Source organism: Puma concolor, chromosome B1 (genome assembly GCF_028749965.1).
Source record: "Puma concolor isolate L17-30 chromosome B1, mPumCon1.1.hap2, whole genome shotgun sequence".
Lineage (NCBI taxonomy): Eukaryota > Metazoa > Chordata > Mammalia > Carnivora > Felidae > Puma > Puma concolor.
Window position 1 is genome coordinate 100,193,084 of NC_141670.1, and position 23,737 is coordinate 100,216,820.

Sequence of the window (23,737 nt, forward strand, 5' to 3'; positions counted from 1 at the left end):
GCCGTTCTATATTAACATTAGACCTTGTGTGGTTAGATTTAAATTTGAACTCAGCAAATGTATAAAGCAAATAAGTATGGAACCTTTTGAATAAGAACAGAAACGGTGTATTTTAAAAATAACATTTATAATGTAATTTATTACTGCTAATTAGTTTTACAAATATATTTATATAAATTAGGTATATATACTCTTAGATAACACTTGATTTTTAAATTATTGCTGTAGGAATCTTTACCAAAAACACCATATTTCCTTGATAAATTATTTTACTAAATAGAAGTGATAAGTAAAAAAGGGAAACTATTTAATAATGTTATGAAAATGACACTGAAAAGTCACACAACTATATGAATGTACTTAATGCTACTGAATTGTGCACTTAAAATAATTAAAATGGTAATTATGTTATATATATATATATAGCCACAATTTAAAATTTTTATAAAGTAATATATAATGTTAACAAAATATTTTATCCCGCACAAAAAGCAGGTCTTGAGGAATTACTTTTTAGAGGACTTTAAAAGAAAATCCTCAACACATGTTGAAACTCTGAAACATTAAAGGCTACCTCAAATGCTAAACACAACTTGCCTCCTGCTTACTTAGTTAAAATATCTAATTATATATTTATGAAATAATGATCAAAACACACTACAAAATGATTATGCTTTATCAGGATAAAATGAAAAGACTTTTTGAAAAGGTAAAAAAAAATTCTCACAGTGAGGTCAGTTTTTACGACATTTAATGTTTATCTTTTAAGTCATATAAATATTTTCCTTAATATTGCAAATAGCTTGTATCCATTTCAAAGTTGGGTCCTTTGTCCACTCGTATTTATAGCTTACACGAATAAATAAAATCTACACTGAAATTATTTTATTAAATTTTAATTCTATGCAACATAATGACAATTCTAGCTTTTACTTAACAATTTTAGAAGCTAAATCATTTGTTTTTGTATTTGTATCTAGTGAATATACAAATGAAATTCTATGTAGGAAGAATTTTTCTTACTAAAGAGTACCTGGTTTTAAAAAAAAGTATTTAAATAAATAATTTATAATAGTATAATGTCACTAACATACATGGTACAAAGTCTTACTAGAAATAAGAGGAAGTAAAACAATTGTTACCAACTTTGGAAATAAAATTCTCATCCTAGGACAAGTATTTTGTTAAAGTAAGCATATTTGGCCCAAGATGGACCCATTCATGTTAAGCGTCACATCAGCAAACCAGAACTTAATTGTCTGTGCTCAGTTCTCCAGAAACAGAGGTCAACCAACCAGTACCTGCCTCTTCAGCACAAATTACCTTAGCTCACTCCAAGTCTTCCTTATGCCTATAAGGAAAGTAACCCTGCTTTAACCAATCAGCAAATGCCCTGTATAATGTCCTCGCTCTTCCCGTTGAAGTACTAACCAGGCCAGACCCTGCTTAGCTTCTGAGATAAGACAAGATCAGGTGTGTTCAGGGCTGTAGAGGGCTTATCTGGTCTACACAAATCTCTTGCCTTGTACAGCTCTGTGAAGGTTCTTTCTGTCTACTAGCTTGGATACTGTTTGATTCATGAATTGCTGAACAAAAGCCTGAGATCAGTAACTTGTGGAAAAAATTTATTTCAGCAACTCTGATGGAAATAACCAAGACTGCCTTAGACGCAAATATACAACAAATTAAATACAATTAATTTTTTTGTAATTGAAGATAATCCTGGCTCTATCTGACTTACGGAACCACTGGTGCCTTGTGGAAAGCTTTCAAGCAATTTTCATCATTAAAAATGTTCATCATAACACACAAGGCAAGCTCTTCTTCAACATTTTCCCACAAATAATGCTGACAAAATGCCAACTTTCTGGAACATTTAAAAAACAACCATCTTCCAATGTAAAATGTCATATTCCACATTTCTGACCTCTCTTTTAATTATAGAGCCATTTATAATGCAATGACTGTCTCAGCTTAAACAATATGACAGATAGCATTCGTTCAAATGTCATCATATCTTCACCAAGAAAATAAAGCATAGTTATTAGCCCTTTTAGCTTTTAGAATCAACTTTTGCAAAAGCATCATGTTTCCCCTCCATTAAAAAGTAATTTTCTATCCCTGCGTAAGAATGAAGTTTAGGCCTTCTTTCAGTCATGTGATAAATGTCCTTAATTAGAAATGCTAATAACTGAACTTTTCCCCTCAGACCTATTAGTTATGCTGACACATAGATGCTTCATAACTAAACTTTTTGGTCTAATCTATACACAGAATATCTCTATATCCCTTTGTATATTAGACCAAGAACAGATAAAGAATAATGTATTTAATTTGTGAACTGATTAATTTCCCACCTCCAAATTCAATGCCAACATACACACATAGCACAACTGATTCATTGTATGTGTACATATGTGTGTATCACACATATTGTATACTAGAAAAATATCTAACACTCGTTTTACACTTTCTAAAACCTTTGGACATGCATTTCCTGATTTAAGAAGAATATCAATTCTTTGATTTCAATTTTATGAATATTCTTATTTTGCAAGCTGTTTTAATGGCTAAAAACCACTTGGTTTTTAAGCGTTTTTTTTTTTAAATATAAAAATAACATTTAATCCAAAGAAAGGAAATTCTTATAAATGTGGTCTATGCAAAACATATCACAGTAGACAAGCTAATATGTGGAAGCAGTGAGTAATGGTTTAGAAATGTTTTCCCTGACAGGGTTACCAGTTTTAAATCCCATTTTCACTGAAAAACAGCTGCATGCTAAGCCAAGTTGCTTATCTTCTTGAATGCTTAGTTTTATTTTTTTTTTCTTTTAATTCATAAAATTGGAATAATAGTGTCTAATTTACAGTGCCATTATGAGATTAAATGAGATGATATAGTACAAATTCTGGCACATACAAGCCCTCAGAATTCACGGAATGGAAAGTTTATGACTTTTTCACGTTGTATCTACCCCAATGTCTTCTCTAAGAACTAAACTTTTATATATATCTCCCTGACATCTCCACTGGATATCTCATATCTAAAATATACCATATCCAAAAATTAGTTCTTGATAATTTATCTTAAAATTCTTCTATCTCCCTGTCTCCAAATTTCTAAGGCAAATATTCTAGGACTCCTGTTTGATTTATCTGTTTTCCTAACTTCCTACGTCTCCTATTCGATCATCGAGTCCCACTAGCTCTATCTTCAAAATGGATAAGATATTTAGCTCGTTACGTCCACACCGTCACCTTATGCCAAATACTATTATCTCCTTCAGGGATTGCTGTCATGGTCTTTTAACCACCATCTCTATTTCTGCTCTTGCTCTTTACCACCACTTCTCCATGAAACCAGATCTTTCCAAAATCTCTCGGCACTCTCTGTCCAAAACCCTAACAAGGCTTCACCTCTTTGTTTGAACAAAATTAAAATTCTTTACCCTGCCCTAAAACATTTGTGTGATCTAGCTTCTGCTTCCTCCATCTTCCAAGACTGTCTTTTTTTCACCCTTGTCCAGCCATCCAGCACCTCTTGCAGTTCTCTGGGTGTGGTCAGTTCCATCCTTGCCTCAGGGCTGTTTCATCTGCCAGCAACACTGTTTCCCTAGATTTCTACATTTCACTTTCTTGACTATACTATCCTCCAGTTCCTCACTCTGTGCCACTTAACCTGCTTTATTTAACTTCATAACAACACAATATCAAGATGCTTGTTACACATTTATATAGCCTATAGAAGCGGAAGAATCTCATTGACTGTAATCAGAATTCACTTATAAGGTCTATTGAATTAGCTTCATGGGGGCGCTTGGGTGGCTCAGTCAGTTAAGCATCCAACCTTGGCTCAGGTCATGATCTCGTGGCTTGTGAGTTTGAGCCTTGTGCCGGGCTCTGTGCTGACAGTTCAGAGCCTGGAGCCTGCTTCACATTCTGTGTCTCCCTCTCTCTCTGCCCCTTCCCCATTCATGCTCTCTCTCTCTCACACACAAACACAAATAAATACCTTAAAAAATTAGCTTCATGGTTTGATTTTAATAAATGCAAAATGACAGCTGGCAGGGATCATTGATAATATTCTCATCTTCTACCTGGAAATTCTAATGAATTTTTTTGTACCTTCTCCTACCTAGCAATTTAACTTGAACAATGGCTAAATTTAAGCCTATTTTCAAAAGATCAATATTGAAATTACTGATTCTAATTAATTTGGCTTCACTTAAAAATATTTTGAACATTGATTCAATGTATTTGGAAAAATAAAAATAACAGTTAAATGTCTTATTCATTAGAGTACAATGAACAACATATAAGAAGAAAAGCTTTATTAAAATTGCATTTTTGGAAATCTGTGTTATTCAGAGACTCAGCAGATCCTAATTCATAAATACAGTATACATGAACAAGAACTCAGTTGACAGGCAGAAATCCTTGATATTGTTCTTGACTCTGTCAGTCTCATTCTTCAAGCTCTGGCAAACTGCCTAATTATTCCAGGCCTCACTTTTCTTATCTCAAATATAAAGAAAATGGTCTGGTTCATCTCCAAGAAGTCCTCTGGCTATAAAATTATTATTTTAAGTCAAATTTTTCTAATTTGAAAGTGTTTCATATATAGTTCTCTTTCAAAATCCTTCCATATTACACACTGAAATACAACAAACATCCCTCTATTGTCATATCACCTTGTTTTAATGTTTTTTCACACACTAATTCAGTTCCCTGAAAGAGTAGTGGCAGACTGTAATGACTCACAGATTCTAAAATTTCTGGTGAGGGCAGAAAATAATCTTGCATTAAAAAAATGTATGTAGGGGCGCCTGGGAGGCGCAGTCGGTTAAGCGTCCGACTTCAGCCAGGTCACGATCTCGCAGTCCGGGAGTTCGAGCCCCGCGTCAGGCTCTGGGCTGATGGCTCAGAGCCTGGAGCCTGTTTCCGATTCTGTGTCTCCCTCTCTCTCTGCCCCTCCCCGGTTCATGCTCTGTCTCTCTCTGTCCCAAAAATAAATAATAAACGTTGAAAAAAAAATAAAATAAAAAATAAAAATAAAAAATAAAAAAAAATAAAAGAACATATGTATATACATATATATATATATATATATATATAAAACCTGAAAAAATTACTTGTATAAATGTATATCTATTGGAACGGTTTATCTAAACACCAAAATTCCCATGACAAAAGTCAAAACAAGTGAAAGTTTTCATATTACGTTTATATGAAGAGTCATAGGCCCTTATTATTAAGTCATGTGAAGCTAAATACCATACATGTGACATATTTCTATAGCTAAAAAGGTGCTGGGTATTTGAGTGATATGGAAGGCTCACACTTTTTTTTTGTTTTGTTTTGGGAAGCCCATGTATTAAAGAATTGCTAAATGGTAACACTTCAAATGCACATAATTTCTTCTTATGCAGATTTTGAATTAGTGAATTAAATTAAGAAAAGGTAGGGGGCACAGCACAGAGTAGAACAAGACCTACCTAGAAACATCTAATAGATAACAGAATTGAATGAGATCCAGAAGGTTCAAGGGAAAGTCATGAGAACATAGCTCAAACAGTATTTTAAGTATCTGAAACTGAATTAAAGCCATAAAATGCTTCACTGGGTCCTTACATATGACTGCAATTTATCACATCACACTAAACACTCCAGAGCCTTAAACACTTGTGCTGTTTTTTCAAAGCAGAGGTCAATTTGAATGACCACAACCAATGTAGAAAAACTTCTGGAATTTCAGCCATGAGTTTACAAAGATTGGTGCTTTTCCTTTTGGTAGGACCTTTGAAAAATCTGCAAGTGATAAATATACAACAATAAACTAAAAGTCTGGTAAATAAAATATGAAATAATAGTTGCATATTAAAATAACAAGATGGTGATGATTGATTATCATGACTTTTTACCCATTAAATCATTTTATCATTTAACAAATGTTTAGTAAGCACCTGTTATGTCACAGGTTCTGTTCTGGGTGTTTCTAGCAATTCATTTTTTTTAAGTTTATTCATTGATTTTGAGCAAGACAGAGACAGCACGAGTGGGGGAGGAGCAGAGAGAGAATCCCAAGCAGGCTTCGCTCTGTCGGCCCAGAGCCTGACATGGGGCTCAAACTCACAAAACTATGAAATCATGACCTGAGCCAAAACCAAGAGTCAGATGCTTAACCTACTGAGCCACACAGGTGCCCCTCTGGCAATTCATTTGGCACAAGACTTAGGAAGTTTACATTCTATTGGAAGGATATCTATTGATAGAGTTTGATTACTCCACACACTCATGTATGATATTAGATTTTCAGATAATAATTGGTTTTAAGACAAAATCACAACAAGGCAAAGTGATAGTAAAACTGGAGAGAGGGGATTACATTAGATTGGTGGTCAGATAAGTCCTTTCTGAGGGGTGCCTGGGTGGCTCAGTCAGTTAGGTGTCCGACTTTGGCTCATGTCAAAATCTCACGGTTTGTGAGTTCGAGCCCCACATTGGGCTTTGTGCTGACAGTTCAGAGTCTGGAACCTGCTTCAGATTCCGTGTCTCCCTCTCTCTCTCTACCCCTCTCCTGCATGCACTTTGTCTCTCTCTCTCTTTCTTTCTCTCAAAAATAAGTAAACATTAAAAAAAAAAAGAAAAAAAAAAGATAAGTCTTTTATGAGAAGTTGACATCTCACCTAGATATAATGGCAGAATAACTAAAACATGAATGTGTCTGGCCTTAAAAAAAAAGAAAAAAAAGAAAGAAAAAGCGAGCTACAGGATAGAACACTTCAGACAGAGTGAAGTACCTGAACACGGGGGCAAATGCAGGAGAAGGTTGGCAATTTTTAAAGGCCAAATTATCTGACATTGTCAATTTGCAATAAAAGTGACGGCAACTACTCTCCAGAAGCAAGTCACCTGATTGGTGACATTTACTGGTTTCTGTGTGTCAAATGTTTCCACACTGGCTGATGTCAACCCATCAACATGATGACACTGAATGCAGAGCTGGAGGTGACAGTGGCTGAGCGTGCCAGCCACCTCGGGAGGGCAGGTGCCTGATAAAGGTGGCAGTGGGTGGGGAAAGACCAAGTCAGAGAGGTGGACAGAGGCCAGGTCACTGAATGCTATGTGTCATGGTGAGAAGTTCAGGCTTTATTCTCAGAAACCACTGGAGGGTTTTTAAGCAAGCGATAGGGCATGATGATCTAATTTATAGTTTCAAAGTTCATGAGATGCTTGAAGAATGTACTTTGGGAAGAAGAGTTAGGCAGTTAGGGAGCTATTATATTAGACCTGGCTTAGACCAAGGTGTTGGTAGTGGGAATTAAGAAAAGTGGAAAAATTCAGGATATTTTTCAATATCTTTTTAAGGAAGAAATCTACTTGCCAATGCCCAGTTGTTGAATGTGGGGATACAGAGAAAAGGGAACAAAGAAGGTAACAGCAATTGGGAAATTGTGGACAAAGAGAAATTTATGGAGGGTAGGGAGTACAAATTTTATCTGGGCTTACTGAGCTTGAGATGTTCAGCAAACAAGCTGACTAATATTAAACCTAAAAGTAAATCATTCTCATATTTATTTCTGCCAGTAGGCTTTTCATGTAGAAATTGGTATATTCATTTTATCAATATGAACATGAGGGTAACTTAACCAAGGTTATGTGGCTAAGAAATGGCAGAGGTGAGATTTGAACTTCAGTTTAACTACAAAGCTATGTATTTACCTCAGGATATACTTCCATTTTGTAACTGAATTCTCTGAATTAATTTTCTAAGTTATTGCTTTGGGCTCCCTGATAATTCACTGCAACTTACTACATTAAACTCATATTATTGTATTTATTGCATATATAAGACAATGGTAAGGAAGACTCTTATAAGGAAGGCTACTTGGGAAGAGAATGCTAAATCTTGTGAAGGGCATTGACTGCTTTATAGCCAACGCCCCTCTTAAAAGCAACCACATAGTGATGGGTTCTCTGTAGTACCTGCATTACTGTGCCAAGCTGAAGCTTTAGCCTTCTAGGAATTGGTACTTGGTACAAACTATTTCTATTTCTAGAAAAAATAACAGGAATACAGAATTAAGGGGAATATTTATATTTTTAATTATAAACAAAATATTATTCTGAGTTGAGTTATACTTTCAACCCATTACATTACTATTTAATAATTTAAGCCTATAGGAAAAAAAAATGAGGTCGAATTATCTTACTCTGTTCTGGTTTTGTTATTTAGCAATGTAACATTCAGCCCCACACACACGTGATAGTGTGGTTGTAGCTCCTTTTAAGTAGTAGACAGGAGTAGAGAGTTTCCAGATGTGCTACTTTATACTCATGCAGTCAGTAAATAAAAATAAAATGAGAGTGCAATGCTAATATTTTCTCTCCCAAAAATATTCAAAGATTTAAAGGTTTTCTGATAAAAACAAAAACAAAAACAGCTGATTCAAGTATTGCCATATTGCCAAAGTTGACCTATCTCTGGGCTGCCACAGGTAAGAATTTTTATTTTTTATTTTTTATTTTTTTCAATTTTTTTTTTCAACGTTTATTTATTTTTGGGACAGAGAGAGACAGAGCATGAATGGGGGAGGGGCAGAGAGAGAGGGAGACACAGAATCGGAAACAGGCTCCAGGCTCTGAGCCATCAGCCCAGAGCCTGACGCGGGGCTCGAACTCACGGACCGCAAGATCGTGACCTGGCTGAAGTCGGACGCTTAACCGACTGCGCCACCCAGGCGCCCCTAGGTAAGAATTTTTAAAAAGCAATGGGAAAGTAATTTGTGGGCTAGAATAAAACTGTCAAACTTTTTTCTTGTTTAGAATGCTTTGATATTTCCTGGTCCTTAGAACATGGCAAATTTGAGAATAACATGGCATCTGGGATCTAAAGCTGCCATATTTTTCTGAGTTTTCTCATGTCACCTACCAATTTGACTTTTAAATCAAAGAAGTGAATCTGTATTTTAAATCTTGTGTCAGAAACTTCATGGTTGGAATACAAGATTAAACGGCAGATTCTTAAGCCTGATACCTCAAACTCAAGTTCTCTCACAAAAATGGTTTATTTGTGATACCCAAAGTATGCAAATTAATGGCATATAAAATCATTGTCACATATGAGTTTTAATGACTTTAAAATAATTCAGTCCAACTTCCCACACAACTTCTGATTGTTTTCTACATGATCCATATTAAGTGATCTTCAGATACCTAACTAAGTACTTTTTGTCTAGGGGCCTCAGACACATGAGCTCATATCAGGGCAACTCAAAAAAAAAAAAAAACAAAAAAAAAACAACACTCTCATCAAAATCTGTGCTTTCGGACAAAGTTTAAGAAATCCTCAGGGCGCCTGGGTAGCTCAGTTGGTTAGGTGTCCAACTTCAGCTCAGGTCATGATCTCAGTTCTGTGAGCTCAAGTACCGCATCGGGCTCTGTGTTGATAGCTCGGAGACTGGAGCCTGCCTTGGATTCTGTGTCTCCCTCTCTCTCTGCCCCTTCCCTGCTCACGCTCCGTCTCTCTCATTCTTAAAAATAAATAAACATAAAAAAAATTTTTAAGAAATTCTCTAATTTCTAGGCTGCCAAAATGCTGAATCTCATTTACATCTCCCATCATGCTCCCTAACACCATATTTAAGGCACTAAATTTAAGGCACACTGCCAAATACCTTAATGTTACTGATAATTTGAATTTCCATAACTTATTAATACTCCTATCTCACTATTTGGCAGAATCAATATATACATGGTCTTTCCATTTCTCATGTAGTGCCAATAATCCTTTCTAGAAATTAGAGTTATACTTCTATTATTTGTCCTGATATTAAGAATTTTAGATCCCCAATTTTCCTCAGACTCAAGGCTGATGGCATCAGTTTGACTCACTGGAACCAGGGTTTGGTTCTTGCATAGTCTGCACATGTAGATCAATGTTTTATTGAATCTCCTCCTTGTGAAAGTTACTCCTAACAGGCTCATTCACCCACGTCTATTAGAAGAAAACACTTTTAGCTCTATCATTTCAAGGTGTTTGTTTTTTTTTTTTGTTTTTTTATTTTTTGTCTTTGTTTTTTTCCCCAAATGAAATATCCCTTCCATATTGTCATTTTGATGGAGAAATAGCACTACGAGTGATGGTTAACTTTGCTGGTCAGTCCACAAACTCCTCTTTAACTGTATTTTAGTTGAACTATAGTTTTAAAAATCTGTGGTCTTCTTGAATAGTGAAACATTTACTATAAAATACATTCTTTGGAAGTTGAAAAGAAATATCTGCTACAAACTAAAAATTTCTAAAGTAGTAAAGTATAAAATGAAACTTAATGTGAACTACGATTTTTAAAAAATGTTTATGAAACCAATACATCTATACATCTTTTAATAATAATACTTATGTAGTAAGGGACAGGGCAAATATTTCTAAGAATTTTACAGTATTTAAAGTGTATGAAGTACAATTCTTATTAAAATCATTACACTATGTTATAGGCATATTTAGCAATTTAACATAGGTTGTATCAATTAAACCTTATAATAAACTACTTTCTAGTTATTATTATCCCAATTGTACTGAAGAAGATACTGAAATTGAGAGAGATAGTACACCTTGCCTGAATCACAAAGAAAATTATGACAGAACCAGAATTCAAACCAGATTCAAAATGAAAGTTTTTACCATTTTATTATACAGATTAATACTAAGTTTTGGTTTGCAAATAAAATAATTTTGGCAATCAATATTATTCTTTTCAAATTTGACTTTGCTTACACACTAAAAATTCAGTATACTTTGAACTTGCAAGTAAGCTATGCTAAGGTCTGAATCATACTCTGCCACATAGCTGTGTGATCCTGAGCAAATTGTTTAACCACACTGAGTTTGGGTTTACTGTAAGTAAAATCAAAATAACATGCAAGGTTTTGAGATGATAAAGAAAAGTGATGTATAAAAATGGGTTAATGTCTGTAAAACCTGTTATACTGCATGACACAGATGGATATAGATATAGATATAAAGATAGAGATAGATATGGATATATATATATATATATATATATGTAAATTTCCTTCTTCTTCACAATATCCCCCACCCCTTGACTACATAGACATACAAAAATAATTTAAATTCTCAGAATCCCCTGGTTGAAAACAAGCACTCTTGTCTACATGGTTACATTCTTTCTCTACCATGATTTTTGACTTAGAATATTCCAAAGTACTGATGGAGAACTTGTGGGCTGTGCCTGCTCATCCCAGATCACCCTGCGCTGCAACCTAACTCTTGCAATCACATCCTGCTTCCCACCCAGGGATGACTTCTCTGTGACACACATTCTGTGCACAGGTTTTATAGTGACTGATGCCTTAGCCAACTAGATTTCTGGTCCTGGTTTCTCCTTCCCCACTTCACTTTTACAAAGGCTATGTTTTCACACATGCATAGAACTGACCACACATTTCCAGTACTAACTGGAGAAGGAAGCTAAGACTGGGGTGTTTTAGTAATAAAACCTTGGTTGTAAATATCTGACTACCAGTGTCTACTCAATTTTTTTTCTCTCTTCTATCCAAGTGACTGTTGAAATACTGGATTGATATGAGCAATGTAGTAGTGATTGTATTTCTTACATAAGAATACTTACCCTTTGTGCCTACTGACCATGAAGCACATTACTGACTATGGACATAATAAAACATGTTTCAGATAAACTTGGTTTAAACTTTACATGGTTACCACACCATATTCTGTTCATTATTCCTCAGGATTTTATAGTTTGCAAAAATATAACATGGTCATTCACACATATTTTCAAAAAGGCAGAGACTGTGGTTTTCTCTGTAGGCAATAGTCTCAGATAATGACAATCCCAAGAGTAAATGGCAAATAATATATAAGAGCCACCTGAATTAATAATCATTGGCACTATCATCTGAATACCGAATATAAATCGATCATGACTTGTAATCTCAAAATCCCCTGCTCTTTTATTAGAAGTGGTGACTGGAAACAATAGATTGTATACTCCAAAATCGGTCATATATAACAAAAACTTAATGCCATGTTCATCAAAAACCTTTCAACAACAGTAAAACGAGCACAGTTGTAAATTCAAAATTGTTCTGTATCAGTATCCACAAATCTACATGAATATATACTATATTCATGAATACAAATTTATATACGTAGATATAGATATAATTTTAGTCCTTTGAGGTTCCAAAAAATCGCTTTGGCTTAAAGCGATTTCAACAAAATTTTAGAAACTATGTCAACATTATCAAATTCTTTAATCCTTAAATAATAAGTTGCGTGGCTATTTGTATAAATGAATGTCACATAAGGCAATGTTTCATGATTCATTAATGCCTCTGGAATTCAATGATCAATTCATTCATTCAATCATTTATTCAACAAATATTTAAGCAATACATACTTTCTTCAAGGCCTAACATTCCTTTGACAAATTTTAAATTATTTCAATTTTGAATTAGAAGTCTCAGTAGAGAGTCAATATATGCAAAACAAAATGGTGGTAAATAGTAATATTATTTTTTAATAGATTGTATTTTGTACCACCTGCTATACAACTTTACATAATTACTGCTTACAGGCATTAAATCCTAGCATATACTGTTTTTCATTATTTCTATGGTAGTCCACTATGCTGCTAACTCAGTGAGGATGCCAGGTTCTCACTGATACTCCTTTTGGAGCTCGGTGGGGCTTCATCAAATGCCTATTATGGCTACTTACAAAACCTAGACGACTAATGAAGAACTCTGGACCCAATTTATTACCCACTATGGCCAGTTAGAACCATTGAATGTTTTAAAGCTGAAAGTGCTTGAAATGCCTCATGGCTCAATTGGTAGAGTATCAAATTACCCTCAAAAGTGATGGCTAAGTGGGCAGGGAAACATTTGGTCTTACAGGAATAGAGCCCTGTTTGTATTGTACTCAAGCCTTTATCATTTAGATATTTATACACAAATTTCACAAAGTGATATATCTGCTATAAATTATATAGATACAATTGGAGTGCCAAGAATTCATAAATTCTTCAATAAATGTTTAATTTCATGGTAGACGAATATACTTTTATTTAATTATTTTGTGAAGAAATTCTTCATAACCAGACAAGGCGTACCTGAATCTGTAGCTGTGATCATCAAGACAAAGTGTTCCTTTGTCTCGCGGTCCAAACTCTGTGTTACTCGAAGTTCTCCGCTAGCTGAGAGAGTAAAAGCATTGTCTTCATTACCACCAAATAGAACATATGAGAGTTTGCTATTAGGACCTTGATCATCATCTCTTGCCACCACCTGTAGGGGAGAATAATACATGCCAGGAATGTGAATAAATCTAACACAATGTCCACCACAAAATAAAATGTATCATTAAAAATAATGAGGTAGAGGGGCGCCTGGGTGGCGCAGTCGGTTGAGCGTCCGACTTCAGCCAGGTCACGATCTCGCGGTCCGTGAGTTTGAGCCCCGCGTCAGGCTCTGGGCTGATGGCTCAGAGCCTGGAGCCTGTTTCCGATTCTGTGTCTCCCTCTCTCTCTGCCCCTCCCCCGTTCATGCTCTGTGTCTCTCTCTGTCCCAAAAATAAATAAACGTTGAAAAAAAAAATTTAAAAAAAAAAAAATAATGAGGTAGAGGCATCTGGGTAGTCAGTTAATTGTCTGACTCTCGATTTTGGTTCAGGTCATGATCTCACAGTAGTGGGATCGGGCCCTTCATCAGGCTCCCCGCTGACAGCTTGGAGCCTGCTTGGGATTCTCCCATTTCCTCTGTCTCTGCCCCTCCCCTGCTCACACACTTTCTCTCTCAAAATAAATAAATAAATTTAAATACAATGAGGTAAAGTCATATGTACCAATATAAAAGGTTCCTGAGACACATCTTTAAGTTCTAGTAAAAAGTAAAAATGGTACAGAGTAGTATGTATTATTTGTGTAAAACTATATATAAAATCAACTTATAGTATTTTTGGAAAGCTTCACAAAAATTTTTAACAAAAGTTCCATCCAGGTAAGGAGGCGAGCGAGTAGGATTTTTGTAACCAAGTTTTCAAACATTTACATCATTTTATTTTCTCACTATGTTTAGATATTACTGTTATAGTGAAACAATTCAAAATACACAAATACATAAAAGTGTGCAAAATGAGTATTCACAAAAGAACATAATTGTAATGCAATATTTTAATCTATGAGGAGGAAATCAGTAAGTTCTTGGGTATAGTTTTCATAAACCTTTCCTTTTCGAGATCTCCTGTATCTGCAGGTAAGCATTTATGGAGACAATGAGGAAGAGAGTGGGTGAAGCATGAACACTGTAGGAGAGGGTTGACATTTATTTTTTTTTTTTTAAAGTTTTCATGTTTATTTATTTTTGAGAGAGAGACAGGGCACAAGCAGGGGAGGAGCAGACAGAGAGGGAGACACAGAACCCAAAACAGCTGTGCTGTACAGTACAGAGCCCTACGTGGGGCTCAAACCCATGAACCACGAGATCACAACCTGAGCTCAAGCCAGACACTCACCTGACTGAGCCACCCAGGTGCCCCGAGTGTTGACTTTTAAATTAGATGTCTTATAGTGAACATAGTATTTATTTTATTTAAATATACTGACCTGAAGAATTGTTCTGGGCAGTGTCCCTAAATTCTCAGGGACATTTACAGAATATGGAGATAGCTCAAACATGGGAACAAAATCATTAATATCCAGTAGAACAATGCTGACAGTGCAGGTGTCAGTTCTGGGGTTACTTCCCCGATCTGTTGCCTGAACAGTTAGTGAGTAAGTAGGAGTTTTCTCTCTATCCAAAGGCTTAGCCACAGTGATGGCACCTGTGACAGAGTCGATGCGAAATTCCTGATTGGCATTACCATCAACAATGCCATAGCGAACCTGTCCATTTGTACCTTCATCTCCATCTGCTGCGTATACTTGTATTATATCTGTTCCAGTAAGTGTGTTCTCATTAATCTCCACTTTATACAAGGCCTGTACAAAAACAGGGTTGTTGTCATTGATATCAAGCACCATAACTACAACTTCTGTAGATGAAGAGAGAGCTGGTTGACCTTTGTCTGTAGCCACCACTGTTAGAGTGTAATTAGAAACCTCTTCTCTATCTAGTTCTCCAGTGAGCCTCACTTCACCATCAATGGTCCCAATACTGAACTTGTTTCCCAAAGGGTTCAGCAGGGCGTATTCAATATAGCTGTTTGGGCCACTGTCTGGGTCAGTTGCTTGAGCTTTGAAAACAATAGTATCAATAGGTGTGTTTTCTGGAATGTATGTCAATTTAGGGGAAAGAAATGTTGGTGGGTTATCATTTACATCCAACAAAATAATGGAGACATGGGCAGTGCTTGTGAATCTGGAGGCTGGAAGTTGTGGCAGGTCATGTGCTTGAACAACCAGGTTGTAGAAGGACTGACTTTCCCGATCCAAACTTTTAAGGACTTTCAGTACACCATTCTTGTCCACTGTAAACTGACCGAGGCTATCACCTGAAGCAATGCTATAAGCCAATTGGGAGTTGATGCCTGAAATGAAAGGGAAAACATTAAATTTTCTTGAATGTGTGCTGATTACAGACCAAGTTGTACCAAACATTCTGGCATAAAACTTTGCATATTTGATATATAATGCCCCAAACACAACTTTGGATGATTTAGCCACAGTTAATTGTTTTGTAAGTAATGCATACACATAATTCCTTGTCTGTCAACTTTTGTTCTGAAAAGATGTTTACAATCTGGTGAACAAATGATCTATATAATGCCTACAATTTACTACGATGTTGAAATGTTAAATTACAAAATTAGAAAGGAGAAAAATATTCCGGAGAGCGAATATTTTTCTATATACTTTCTTATTTCTATCAAATGGTTCCTGAGGGTTCAACATTAACAGTGCCACAGTCTATACTATTAGCCAAACATTTAGAACTTCAGTAATTTATTGAGGTTGACACCAATTTTCAGAGAAGGGTAATAAAATTTTCTGATGTATGGCATTAGTCATGTTTTAAGCCTACTTTTACATTTCTTGTCAGAACCAATAAATACTTTTTAATTCTTAGTAAGCATCTGGCTCATGCCCTTTGTGAAAATAATTCTCTCTCGGATTTTATTATGTACACTTAATGTGTTTTAAAAGTATTCTTTGAAGGAAATGTTAGCAGTAAAGTTACACATAAAAGGCTGCAAATATAAATGCTCACACTATATTATTGGGCTATATTTAGATACTATTTTATATATTTTTCTTACAACATGTGTCACTTCTTAATTATAAAAAATAATATATAATTTCCTATTTCAGAAAATGACTGCAGAGAATATTCTCACAAAAATGATGTGGGGAATGGATTGGCCAATTGTTTTTAGTAAATAATTTGAAAGTAAATAACAGAAAAGCAGTGAAAACAAAAAGAAATCAGATTTCTTGCCCCAGATTTATGTTTTCTTCACTTGCGCATAATGCTATGCACATTTTTATATCTCTTCCTAAAGATGTTGGGACACTGTAGGATATTCTAAGTATTGTTAAGAAACATTTCATGTATCTAGATAATTCATTCTCAACAAGGATTTTATACTCTCGGATTTTATGCTAGGGAAAATCTGTTGAGTTATGTTAACTGCTGACAAATAGTTCCTATTTTTCTGAAGTTAATTTAAACTGTTTAGGCATCAGGGGTGCTTGGCTGGCTCATTCACTAGAGCATGTGACTCTTAATCTCAGGGTTGGTTCAAGCCCCATGTTGGGTTTAGAGATTACTTAAAAAAAAAAAAAAAACAAAAAACAAAAAACAAACTATTCAGGTGTCAGAAATGATATCTAGTCTGTCCCAAGAGTCTTCTAAAGCAATTTGATCACTCTTTTTCTTTTTTTTTTTCTTGAAAAATACTCTTTCTTAGAAGCCTATTACTACTTGAGTTAGCGCTTTTTTGTTTTTAACTTTTTTTCAATATTTACTTATTTTTGAGAGACAGAGACAGAGTCTGAGCAGGGGAGGGGCAGAGAGAGAAAGAGACACAGAATCTGAAGCAGGATCCAGGCTCTGAGCTGTCAGCGAGCCCGATGTGGGACTTGAACTCGCAAACCATGAGATCATGACCTGAGCCAAGGTCAGACCCTTAACCGACTGAGCCACCCAGGCGCCCCTACTTAAGTTAGCATTTACCGTTTTTTGAAACTTGTCATGTTCCTTGTGAAGGCAAGTTTTAGTTGAGTAATGGTATTTTCTTTTCTACCAGCTAAGGATTGCCTGCTCTTTTAAAAAAAAAAATGTTAGAATTACTCTTTCCCTGTGATTTTATGGTCTGTATCTAATGTCCTTTGTCTATATGTTGATATACAGAAGAAATTTTTATGAAAATAACTTTCAGACACTGACTTATTCATAAAAATCTCCAGGATTGAATAGATCTTTGAAAAGGTAGATTTTCCTCCTCATTGTGAGTTGTGGCTTTTAATATTTATAGTTTATTTAAAACTATTCAGAAGTGAGCAACCAGTGTAAAGTTCAGAATAATTAGGACTCTGAAGATCCGGAAAAATATGAATAAATAAAGCTAATGGGAGTCAAAGGTCAATTTACCAGGAGGAGATAAAGAGAATTTTAAGATCTGGATTGAACAAGGTCAACAGTCTACTTCAACCTTTGACTTTAAATTCAAAGGATGGGGGAAGAAAAAGTTCCATCAACTGGTACAAAAAATTTTCCATCAATTGGTTCAATATATAGAGATTTTATATATATAATATTTTATATACTTCTTATTTCAGAAAATATATACACCTATATATCCCTAAAAAGACATTTAATTTAAAAGATGTATATTATATATTTTTAATATACTTGTAAGTCATTTTTTACCAAGGAAATTTTCTGCATTTTTTATGGCTAAACCCATCAGTAAATATTGAATTCCTATTCTTTGAGGCACAAATTCAGACACAATTATTACTGAGAAAAAGTTATGAAAACATCTGGATAAAATAATACCTACAAGCAGAGATATAAAATTTAGCTCTGTGAAAGCATATAAAATCATGCCCAAGATCAAAAGAAATTAGAAAAACTGACAAAATTACACATGGCTACAAAGTGATGGCCTAGCATTTCTACATAAATCAATTGGAATTCAAGCAATTAAATCAAGGATCTGAACACTCTGGTCCACCATGTTTGCCACTTCCTTGAGTAAACAACTACATTTCAGAGGCAAAAAGAGAATGTGATACCAAGACTTTATAGCCTCCTTGTAAACAGCAGAACAGCCTCTTTTTTTTAAGGAAAAAAAGTATGGTGAGGCAGTTGGGTGGGGTAAGTAGTATTAAACTTTAACAAGAATTACAAAAAAAGAAAAATTTGATTTTATATTCAGGTTCATAATGACAAATATTGATATTAGATAATAACATTAAGAGGAACTCATGATAACAATCATCTTTGAGAAAATAAACATAGGGGCGCCTGGGTGGCGCAGTCGGTTGAGCGTCCGACTTCAGCCAGGTCACGATCTCGCAGTCCGTGAGTTCGAGCCCCGCGTCAGGCTCTGGGCTGATGGCTCGGAGCCTGGAGCCTGTTTCCGATTCTGTGTCTCCCTCTCTCTCTGCCCCTCCCCCGTTCATGCTCTGTCTCTCTCTGTCCCAAAAATAAATAAACGTTGAAAAAAAAATTTTTTTTAAAAAAAGAAAATAAACATAAAAATACAACAACCTTTGCACAAAATACTGCACCACCATCTGAAAAACAGCTCTCATCTCAGGAACTTCATGAATCCTTCCCGTTGCAATTACAGGCCACAAGAGCCACCCATATATTACCTTACTATAAAGAAAAGGACTTTTCCTTTCTGACAATTCTAAATGACTTTGGGCATGTGCTCTACAGCTAGAAAATAGATGTGGATAGAGAGAAGCTCAAAATTCTCCCTAACGATTTGTAGTTTCCTAAGAAAAATACAGAGCTCATATCATTTGTCTCTCTCTGTCCTTTGCATCAAATACTCAAATCACGAAACGGTACATACATTATTTTAAAATTCTGTAATTTACCCATAAGCAATGGGACTTGAGTTTAGTGGGATTTTATAGCCCACCAGGTCTTTAAACTTAAAACTGTTCATATTTCTAGCCATTTGTGTTCAATGTTCTGAAAGTGGTTTAGGCGCATGATTCTTTCTGGCAGTTTTATTGTGCATGTGTGGTTGTATTGAGTCTTTGTTTCTGTTTTTGTTTTTTTCAGTCTCGAGAATTATTTAGTTCCAGGAAATATAGCACGTAACATAGGTGTATAGTTCTGTGATGAAATGTGTGTATTTATTCACAATCCCTAAGCATGATTTAATTAGGCTACAATGAACTACCATTTGTCAACTTATCATACAGCTGTAAGGCACAGAACTGTTTCAGATAGCATTCAGCTTTATGAAGCGATTTCGAAAAAGGTCATCAAGTCAATGGAATATGAAACTTCTTTAATTTGAATGCCTGCAATTGTACCAAGCATATACAGGTGAACTTATTCAGTAATAATTACCATTGCTCTATTCTCAAAACAGTCTATGACTCCCAATATTTTGAAAATCATATGCATTTATTTCTAGAATAACATAATAACTACCAAAGCCAGTTTATTTGCATTAAGTTCGGTTTATAACATTTTGCCTCAATATAATACTTTTTAAACTATACACAGGGAAGCCTTGAGAATAATACATATACTATTTGTATTGTAAAAATAGTAAAATATTTGACCTATTTTTACTAAATAATTCTGTAACCTAAAATTTTAGGTTAAACTCTGGAGAATCAGAAAATATTAACTTTATTTTTATATAAAATTTCCTCAAATGACAATACTCTCCCATCAGGAACCTTTTGATCACAGATTTAGATGAATTTGTTTTGTATTTTATTTTATTTTATTTTATTTTATTTTATTTTATTTTATTTTATTTTAAAGTTTATTTATTTTGGGAAGAGAGAGAGAACAAGTGGAGGAGAGGCAAGGAGAGAGACAGAGGGAGACTGAGAATCCCAAGAAGTCCCACGCTCAGCATGGAGCCTCAGGTGGGCTTGAACTCACAAACAGCAAGACCATAACCTGAGCTAAATTCAGATGCTTAACTGAGTCACCCAGGTACCCGGAATTTGTTATTTTAAAAAAAAATGTCTAAGTAATACTGCCTGTGAAATACTTTGAGAACTATTTAGTGTGATTGAGTTGGTAATTTTAAACAAAGAAGGTTACCCTGGTTCAGTCTTATCATTATCCTTGAAATTCAGAAAGAATAGGAACCGTGTCCTATATTTTAGGCCAAAGTACAGGAAATTACAGTGATAAAAACATTCAAAACTAAAACAATGGAAAAATGTAGCTTGAAACTTTTACTCAACACAATTAAAGGAAAAGAAATGCATGAAGAGTAAGTTGAAGTCAATGGTTAATATATGGCTGTGAATAATATATTGCTTTAGGAATATTCCAACAGGCTTTCACAAAGAAAGTTTCTTATTTGCTATTGTTCAGTTCTCTGTATTTGAAGGTATGAGGAAAAATAAAATTTAATCCAGAGGAACACACAGTCCTGTGAAGCAACAGTCACTCTCTAGTGCATAATAAATAAATCACAAAGAAACATAGCAAAAAAATTCTTCACTACAGAAAAGCCAGGACCAGTCATAAGGACAAATAAGATATTGATATGCAGACAGCAGGTAAACTAATGAAAGTTATAATACAGACATCAACTTCCAAAATTGGGATTAAGCTCAGTTGTATATAAATGCCAGTTGGAGCCAATCACAGAGCTGGGCTGGTGTAAATGAAATAGAGTGAGCAATGTTCTTAGGCCAAGACTAGTTACATGCTAAATATGCCACGAATATTGGTTATTATTAGCTATAGTAGTAGTACTAGAATTACAGATACTTCTTTTTTAGATATATACCTGCGACCAATATTAACTGTGCTTGTATAAAAGGGGAAAACTTCAAAATGCACTTAATGAACTCTAAAGAAAGTATTTCCAATTTTGTGAATTGAAACATATATAAAATAATGTGCTTTTTGCCTGTCATATCTTTCTCAGTGACACTTCTAGACAATTCTGAAAGGAAACTAAGTATAGAGGAGAATGTTGAGATACAATGGTATTCCAAAATTACATTAATCATCCAAGTCAGTAAGAACCAGGAAATTCTAAATTAAGGTTGATATGCCTATGTTGTTAGGCATATCCTCAGGCTTGAGACCTATTTCCTCTTGAAAGTTCTGTCCCTTGTTTTCTCAAGAGATAGGACATCTAACTCATCCAATAAAAGGGGAAACAAGGTATTAACTTTCCAAACATATCAGTTAAAGACTGATAATATGCACAATGTTATCTCTAGTGTTATATTATATAATATGTGTATTTACAAAACAGGTTTTAGAATAAAGGCCAGGAGAGTTATATTTTAAAAGAAAGTTTGCCAAATGATTTTGCAATAAATAAAATTAAACACATGTAAAGTCTAGAGTTAAGGTGAAATCTCAACTTGATTATATAGCATAAGTTAAAGAGATCTGAATCATCTTTTCAGTCAAAGCATGAAAACTTGCTAAAATATTATTAGAAGCTTTCTGTTGGAAATATATAACTAATTATGCATTCTTAAGTATTTTTTTTAAATGTTGGTTTTCCTTTTGCTTCCAATTTTTATCCTTTATATGTTAAAGTTATAAATGTAGACAAATATTTTTACTAATCTGACAGAAGCCTAGTAAAAAATTGTTTTATGACTTCTACATTATTAAACTACAATACTGTAAAAAAGGAAGATAAAGAGTTTTTTTTTTTCATGTTTATTTATTTTTGAGAGTGAGAGAGAGAGAGAGACAGAGCGTGAGCAAGGGAGGGGCAGAGAGAGAAGGAAACACAGAATCCGAAGCAGGCTCCAAGCTCCGAGCTGTCAGCACAGAGCCCAACGTGGAGTTCGAACTCACAAACTGCCAGATCATGACCTGAGCCTAAGTTGGATGCTTAACCAACCAAGCCACCCAGGTGCCCCAGAAGACAAAGTTTTTGAAATGATAACAATGCATGCTGTGTAACTGTTACAAGAATTTAACTTATAAAGTACTCAGATTTTTAATCCTCTATAATTAAATCATAAATCTATTCCTTTTTGGACCTATATTAAAAAAAAATTGTGACAGCTGAACACAGTAAATAAATATAATATAAATCTGAGGTCATATTTAGTAAAATTTTAAGTGTATAAAATAAAGTACATACCATCATCTGCATCGGTAACATTAAACACAAGAACAGTAGATCCTAGAGGTAGATTCTCCATTAAAGATGTGCTATATGAATTTAAGCTGAAAATGGGTGGGTTATCATTTACATCTAGTACATTAAAATACACCCTAATGGTAGTAAATTGTCCCCCACCATCTTCAGCTCGAACTGTGAGGATATAATATTGCTGTGCTTCATAATCTAATGCTCGAGTCAAATTAAAGACTCCAGTAACTGGATTCAGGAAAAATATGCCATCTTCATCATCTTCATTCACAATATATGTAATTTCTCCATTCACACCAGAGTCATCATCTGTAGCTAAAATAGCTGCTACCAATGAACCTATCAAAAAATAAATTAATGGTCTAAGATTAATGAGATAAGGTATTACTCAGAGAGTATATGCAGACACCAACAAATTTTATTATTACAGTAAAACATTTTAACCAGAGAATCACTATGAAAATAGAGTGAACTCAACATTCTGCAGATTTCTACATTAATACTGATACCAACCTTCCCAAATATTAATGAAATATATAGCATATTAAATACTCAGGAAATTCTATGTTGCAGTGTAAATGTTCTGGAGAAATAATACTACTTCTGACATTATTTTTCTGCTTGGCACTAACAATTCATGAACATATTGGTGACTGCAATGACTTCTATTGGGGCCCATTGCTAGTATCAGGAAGGTGTGGGTCCCAAGCAATAATTCAGACTTATGCTCAGGGGATATCACTTGATAGCTCATGTGGTCATTGCTGTAATTAAGGCAGAAATAAACGTGATGGTAATTTCATGAAGGACGTGCACAACTCATGTTGGGGAGGGAAGAGAAAACTGCAGTGAGAAGTAGTCTATAAATATTTAATTTCTTTGTCAAATGAGTTTCTGTAACATATGCCTTATTACGCAAAATCATTCCAAATGTAATTCAGAATAAAATTTCAATTTTAGATAAGAATTTCCAATAATTGAAATGAAGCGTACACACACTGAAAATATGGATATTTAGTACTCAAACTCAACAATCACAACATAATATGTTCAAAGAGGCAAGGCGACAATTCAGGATTGAGATTCCACTAACACTTATTGAGTACCTGCGATTTCCCAAGCCCCGTGTTAGCACACTATGATATATTCTCCAAATTAACCTTTACTCTAATTCCAACTGGAATTATTATTTCCATTTTATGGAACTTGAAATTAAGGCTAAGAGATATGAATTAACTTTCCCTGGGTCACACAGGTTTTAAGTGTTAGAGGCAGTATTCACAGGTTTTCATGTGTTTTTCTTTGTGCTTTGTACACATAGCACTATAAGTATATTAGGCACTTTTACAGTATCCATTTATTTTAATTTTTGTAATCAATTTAAAATATGTTAAAAATA

The 23,737-nt window shown here is 34.6% G+C and overlaps 1 protein-coding gene across 2 annotated transcripts in view; it reads right to left on the bottom strand.

Moving 5' to 3' along the window:
• Window positions 1–23,737, bottom strand: part of FAT4 (FAT atypical cadherin 4) — a 177,124-nt gene that overhangs the window by 60,565 nt on the left and 92,822 nt on the right. For both annotated transcript variants that reach the window (XM_086704263.1, XM_025921676.2), the window contains 3 exons: window positions 22,327–22,677; window positions 14,651–15,573; window positions 13,160–13,334 (listed from right to left, as the gene is read on the bottom strand). In XM_086704263.1, the coding sequence (XP_086560389.1) occupies window positions 13,160–13,334; window positions 14,651–15,573; window positions 22,327–22,677 (1,449 nt within the window). The remainder of the gene's footprint in view (window positions 1–13,159; window positions 13,335–14,650; window positions 15,574–22,326; window positions 22,678–23,737) is intronic.